The sequence below is a fragment of the Cebus imitator genome, unplaced genomic scaffold (genome assembly GCF_001604975.1).
Source record: "Cebus imitator isolate Cc_AM_T3 unplaced genomic scaffold, Cebus_imitator-1.0 Scaffold17, whole genome shotgun sequence".
Lineage (NCBI taxonomy): Eukaryota > Metazoa > Chordata > Mammalia > Primates > Cebidae > Cebus > Cebus imitator.
The window spans coordinates 8221534-8228661 of record NW_016107332.1 but is presented as its reverse complement, the minus strand read 5'-3'; the positions used below and the strand labels follow the sequence as shown (position 1 = coordinate 8228661).

At 34.7% G+C, this 7128-nt stretch overlaps 1 protein-coding gene across 2 annotated transcripts in view; it reads right to left on the bottom strand.

Annotated features, from left to right (window-relative positions):
- Positions 1-7128, bottom strand: part of UGT8 (UDP glycosyltransferase 8) — an 82257-nt gene that overhangs the window by 9627 nt on the left and 65502 nt on the right. For both annotated transcript variants that reach the window (XM_017510579.2, XM_037732235.1), the window contains 3 exons: positions 4661-4803; positions 3057-3133; positions 964-1183 (listed from right to left, as the gene is read on the bottom strand). In XM_017510579.2, coding sequence (XP_017366068.1) covers positions 964-1183; positions 3057-3133; positions 4661-4803 — 440 coding nt within the window. The remainder of the gene's footprint in view (positions 1-963; positions 1184-3056; positions 3134-4660; positions 4804-7128) is intronic.

Below are 7128 nucleotides of genomic sequence, written 5' to 3'. Positions count from 1 at the left end.
AGGATCCTTTAAGAAACTAAAGCATGAAGGTCACCCCTGAGCTCACATAAAGGCAGCATAATAAACCTCAGTTGAATTCAGCATTTTATATGCAAGCTGCATCTTTTTATATAAAATAATTTTTTTTTTATTATTGGTGGTTCCTTAGAATGTGGCAGTGTTTCTCAAGCCAGTAGGTAAGCCATATCCCCTGGCTATAAACAGAAAAAGTTATACTCTTCTAATCTTTAATGCTATTGGAAATGCAAGATAAAATAAATATCATGTCTAAAAATGAAGAAAACTGCTCCTTTGTTTTAAAACTACACAGGCCAGTTCTTCACCCTTTGAGACTCATTTGTGAACTAGCTTAACTCAGGACCTATCAAGAATTTGAAAAGCAAAATAAAATAAAGATTCTGCTTCATCATTCACCTGTGTAAATAAATCTCAGTATTTCTGCAATACTCAGTGCTGGGGAAACCCAGCAACACTGGACTTACCACACAATATAAAGAGCACTGTCTTGGGAATCAGACAGTCCTGGCTTCCACTTTGGACTCCTGCTGTGTGAGCCAAATTACTTAAGCCCTCTGAATTTCAAGTGCCCTGCCTGTATAATGTGGATAATAAACACTAAGATATACAGCTGTTATAAGTATGAAAATAAAATAAAGCACACAACATTGACACAATGTAGATGCCCAAGATTGTTCACATTGTATTTTCTCCTTCAGTTTGGAAAATCCTGGTATAATATAATTTGGTATCATAACATGATAGTCAAGTGACTGCTGTTTTTATTTTCTAAATTATAGAAAACATTATGCATGTTTTCTTATCACAGGAATCTAAAGCATTATCACGGGAATCTAAAGGATATTTCCATAATTTGATAATTTATTAATCTATTAAAAATAATTGGCTACTGACAATATACTGTGGTTGTACATTCATCAGCTTTAATGTTAATTGAAACCTTACCTGGGATTATTGATAACTTTCACCAGTGCTTCATAGAGCTCTTTTTCAGTGACTGTCTTCCATTCTAGTAATATCCCCATGCCTTTTGCCTGTACCCTGGTCATAGTATCATAATGGTCTCCGAAGAGTGGAATTCCCACCACAGGCACACCATGATACATAGTTTCAAAAATACTGTTCAAACCACCATGGCTCAGGAAGGCTTTAATCTTTGAATGCCCTGAAGAAAGATGAAAAAGAAGACAACTTACATTATTACTCTACGGAAGAGATTTTCCCATAAATTTGTTAAAAATTGACACTACAGTAAACATGCAATTCAGATAAAGGATTCCTAAAGGTATAATTTCACCAGTTCGCTCTTTGAAAATATACATGTGCCAGGTACAAAATTACTGTTGTGGGAACCGTGGTGTCAATGGGGCTCCTGAAGCTCTTCCATCCTGAAGTCTAGTGGGATTGGTTAGTTAGTGTCTCTAGCCCTTACACACAAGTGGCTTCTCTGACTCTTAGGTCCAACTAAAGGATCTTCCCTAGAAGTGGGTTTCAAACTTTACTTTTAGCAAAAACTCCTCTCTTTGAACAAAACCTACCACCAAGCCCAACAGTAAAAAATAAAGCAGAGCTGCTATGTAGAGAGGAGGGGGTGATGATGAAGGGAGGGGAAAGACATTGATTTGGTTCCCACTTCTCATCCTGGAAGAATCTTCTGATCATAGAAGCTATTAGAGGACTCACAAGGATCATGCCTATTGTTAAAAAGGATACTAATCTTGAAAAAGTCAGAGAGCTGAGATTGAGAACTTGAGGAGGATGTTCAAACATGGACATTGCAGTAGAGCCTCAGAGTCAAAAAAAATAAAAGAAAGAAAAGAAAAAGAAAAACAATAACAACTGGAAAACCCCCCACGCAATAAAGTTTAGATGTTCATACATAACAGTGTTACACTGAGATAGCTGATAGTCAAGTTATCTCACTTAAATTTCCTGCCTCTTTCCTATCTTCTAAGGAATCTAACTCATAATAGTAAATCCATAAAAGAGGTAAAAAGAAAAAAAAATACAAGTATCAAGAAAGGTAAATTGCCTTGTATTCTTTTTTCTTCCGTTTTAGCATCTATAGAATAGTATTATAATAAGCTAGATGAAAGAAATTATATACATAAAATTCTTTACTGGTTTTTAGTTATAAAATTCAATTTGCTAATTTTTAGGAGAATTACTATAGCTGGATTAAAATACAGTTTCAATTTCTTTTCTTAAAAGTACAATTTAAAATCAAAGCCACTTTTACATAATGTTAGGCATTAGTAATATGGAATAAATGGTGGTCAATATTGTCAAAATCAATAACCTTTTTATAATGTTCTTAATTGATAATATATTAAAGGATACTATGGCATTAAGTTTTCCTAAATATTTAATGAATAAAAATTTACATTTTTACTCTCTGTGCTTATTTGAACATGGAGTTAAATTATCCAGACTCAAACACACTTAAAAGATATGCATATAATGGTTACTATTTTAATTCTGAGAATCAGAATCCCCGAAATTAAATAATATAAAGTGATTCAAAAATACCCAGTGATTTAGGAGGAAATAGAAGCAGATAATCCAATTAAAGTTAAAATAAATTGACTGTTCCCCTGGTCTTCTGCTTGTCTTTGGTTTCAGACAAATGAATAACTTCTAATTTCTCTTGGTTCTCAGACCATCTGTAATAAACCTGTAACCTAAATCTACATTCTTATTGTTTTAACTGTTCTACTTTCACCTGATTTCTCTAATAGGTATAACATTATTCACTACTAATTTATATAGCTTATTAAGTAAATAATTTTCAGATAATTAAAATTGGTGACTGGTCTAAAAATTTTAATATAGAGACCCAAGTGTTTACATTTTACAAATTCCTTTCCAATAAATAAAGACTTAAAATTTTGGCCTCAAACTTAACACTTGCAATCCTGGATAAAAAATATAATACCTCTACCATATACTACACACATACCGTATGAACCTGTCAAAAAAATCACATTTATGTATTAAAACCTAACAGCCAAGTAAGTAACCACACAGCATTGACTTACCAAGCAGGTCATTCTGTGGTAACCATTCTATGAGTTTAGTGTTGTTTCCCAGATTCTTTGGTTTGGGTCCAGAAAATCTAAAATGTATACCAGACAATTAATCTTTTAAAAATCAAACCATACTCACAGTATGGGCTCTCTGATTAAAGTATGGGATTTAAAATAAATCTTAGATGATCTTTTGTTGGTATTCTTAAGAATGAATCCATGCTTTGGTAACAATAAATATTTGATTAAGTTTCTTTTTAATAAAAACTTTCACTGGTTGGGGGAAAAACAAATAATGTGTTTATATAGAGGTCTATTTTCCATTGGCTCCTCACCTTATACACATACAGAGACGAGAAAAAATAAAATAAAATAAATAATAAACCTACTCTAGAAGATCATTCCCCACAGACACCCAGAAGCTAGAACAAGAAGGGGCAGAGAGGGCCGCCTCTTGGATATTGCTAGGGCAGTCAATATCCCTAATCCTTAACACCCTGAGCCTGAGGGAAGGCACAAGTATTGAAAGAAATTAGAAAGTTCTCTTCTTTAGCTTCACCAGAGATAAAAGTTTTGTGGGGCAAAGCAGGGTGTTTCCTGTCTGATCTTCAAAAGATAAAACATAAATATGCCTAACAACTGAGAGGGTGACAAAGAGTCTAAATGGAGTAGGTATAAACTGTGCTAAAGGAAGCAGAAGAGGTACTTTCTGGGGTTCAGCCTAATAGAGGAAACCCAATGGGAGTGGAATCTGAAGGGAAAAATCCTGAACAGTTCGAATAAAATAGGTATCATTGCAGAGCTCAGCCAGGAGAAGTAGAAGCTAATCCTTACCCATTTGTTATAAAAGGAAAATCTGTTACTCAAAGCCTGCTTTCAATGGCTTGAGGGACACTTTCTTCTACTCTTGGTAGTAACTATGGGACCAACATTGTATCCCTAGAGTTCAACAGTGGTAGTATGTGCTCAATAAATACGTGCTAAAGAAAGTGTTCACGTCTGATTTTTTCAACATTGGGTTGCAATTTTTGAAGATAGCCATGTGTTGGCAAAGCCTTCCAAAAAAAAGCTGGGGTCAATCTATGGTTCTGTGTTAAACTGTGTTAAATGGTAAGTGATTGTGTTTTTAAAGGCCAGGTTTCTTAAAGAAAATAAATGAAAAACACATGTAAAGGGGACAAAGTGGGAGTCCAAAAGAGTCCACGGTATTTTAGGTATTCAAAATCCATCATTTTCTTCCCCATTTAAAAAAACTGATTTGAAGGAGTATATAAAAAGGCATGCAATTACAAGTAATTGTTAAAATTATAATAAATAATAAAAGCGTTAACGAGGGTAGAACTCTGAGGGAAACATAAATATGCATCAGACACAAGGAAAAGTCATCCTGAATCATATCTTCTTTCTATGCCATAAGTGGGAGGTTTCTTTATTCATCACAGAGCCTTATGAATTAATTCCTAGATTTGAATACGCTAAGAAACAAAATGAAAAGTCAAGGGCATCTTGCTAGTCTTGCCAGGGAAACAATGTGCTACCCTTTACTGGATCTTGTGGGCTAAACAGGGAGATACTGAGTGTCAATAGCAAAGAAACAGTCTGCATTATTACCTTACCTCCATATCACTTTTTGAGGCAATCTCCCCAGAGCTCCTGCCAGTTTGTTAGCAATGTCTTCTGACAGATACTTGACACCAGCTCCAAAAGATACCAAGACAAAGCCATGTTCATTAGCACCATTTACCCATCTTTGGAGATCCTGTAAATAAAACAGGGCAGTCAGTTTTACAAAGACCAATCTAGTTTATAATTGGTGTCATAATCTTTCAAGTAATTTTCTTAAACAATTAGTAAAGAAAAGAATATGATGTTTTCTTCTAAATAAATGCTGTTGTTTACAACATTTCATCTGATAATGCTAAATGAAATAAGGACATATGGTTTATTTGGTAAGATCAGTAAGTAACAAAAACAATTTAAAAATCAGTAGCTAAAGCCTTAAAATCTCGGAAAAAGGTCAAAAAATGGAAATGACAATGGATACATGGTCAGAGATAAATTTGTATGCAGACACAAGCAAAAGGCGTGGATTAAACATATGAAAAATCAATTATACTGGCAAAAATTTGTTAATGTGTCTTTGACAAATTTTTGCCAGTATGATTGATTTGCATTGAAAATCAAAGCAGTTCATTTTAAGGAATACCACCCTTACTTCATTTTATTCTATAGGCACAAACTTGTTTTTAAGGATGTCATCCCTTTGAATAAATCTTTGCCAAAGACACCCAGCTTCAGTATAGGAAAACCAATAGGGCCATGACATGTTGAGGAACACATTAATTCCACTGCTGTCCATTGATGACTCCTATGCCATACTGCAGTCATGAAAGCAGGGGCCTGACCCATTCTGTTTGCATAATGTGTGGAGTGAATTGCCACAGTTATATCTCACAGACCCGGCAGGTCTCTTATTCAGGAAGAATGAGTTATTGCCATGGCTGTGTCAGCCATGCTTCTGCATTTCACACCAATTTGTAGCATAACCTGATTCGTAGCATAACCTGATTTGTAGCTAAGGGAGTACTGCACAATAAGAAGTATCGTCACAATGACATCACTGCACAGCTTTATTAAGTATTTAATGGAACATTAAGCCTAAGTTTTCTTTCCTTTCCATTTTCCCTTTTTCTATTCATTTTATCACCTAAAGTGATTTGCATTAACTTTCTTTATTGCACTCATTCTTAGCAGGGGACAGAGAGATCACACTTTATGTCAAAATTAATAATGTCACTGCATGACCAAGAGTGATGACAGAAAGGAGGTGCATCCTTCTAGATACTGAATGAGTAAAATAGGCTATGATTATTTGGTAGAGAAGGAAACCATACCAAAACATCTTATGTTCCAGGAAGCTCTATTTATAAATACAGATAATCCCTGACTTATGATTTTTCAACTTTATGATGCTGTGTGAGCTATACTCCTTCAGTAGAGACTGTACTTCAAATTTTAAATTTTGACCTTTTCCAAGGCTGGTAATATGCATGGACAGTGACAGTGAACCGTAGCTGCTAGTTGGCAATGAAATCAAGAGATGCACCCATAACTGTGTGCTGTCTTGGCAGATGATTTTGTCCAAGTGTAGGCTAATGCAAATGTTCTGAGTATGTTTAGAGTAGGCTAGGCTAGGCTGTGACATTGGTATGTTATGTGTATTAAACACATTTTGACTTGAAATATTTTCAACTTACACTAGGCTTATCAGAACAGAATCTCATTGTAAGTCAAAGAACATCTATATATAAAACAAATAGAGGCTATACCAACTTTGAATTAAAACTTTTATATTTTGCTACATTTACCAAGAATATCAAAGGTGCTGAAAATTCAATAGTGTTATCGTTGGACTGAAAGTAATAAACAAGAGCAGAATGATTTAAAATTTTATGTACAATCCTAAGCTAGAGGTGCTTAAAACAAATATAAATGCTACACAGTAAAATCGTTTGAATGCACATGTTGTAAAGGAGTAGAAAAAATATATTCATCATGGTTTCCTTTGTGAAAAATACTCAGTATTTTTAGAAGATAATATTCCACTTGGCTTAGAAGGAAGAGTGGGAACCAAGGTGACATGCAAGCTGCTATTTTCTGAGTCTGAGGTGAAAGGCCGCAGCAGAGATAGTAAGCAGATGGATGCCTCACTGTCCCTTGGTGTAACCCCTCCTCATGATCTCTAGTCTTCAGCCTAAATTCACAGAATATTTGATGTGAAGGATACTTTATAAGAACATTGAAGGGGTTGGATTTTGGATTCAGTTGACGAGGTGGAAGCGATCTTAAATTTGCTGAACTCATGGCAAAACTTTGAAATTGGAACTTCACCAAAAGTATACTGATATCTTCCTGTGAGTTGGGAGGCCCTCAGGATGTCTCATCTATATATAAAAATACAGGAATTTTTGGAATTTAAGATCCATCAGTTTTAAAAGGCAAATTTACTTAATAACAGCTCTTAAAAAACAAACTTCATGGTAAATGTTTTCAGCACACACACACACACACACACACACACACA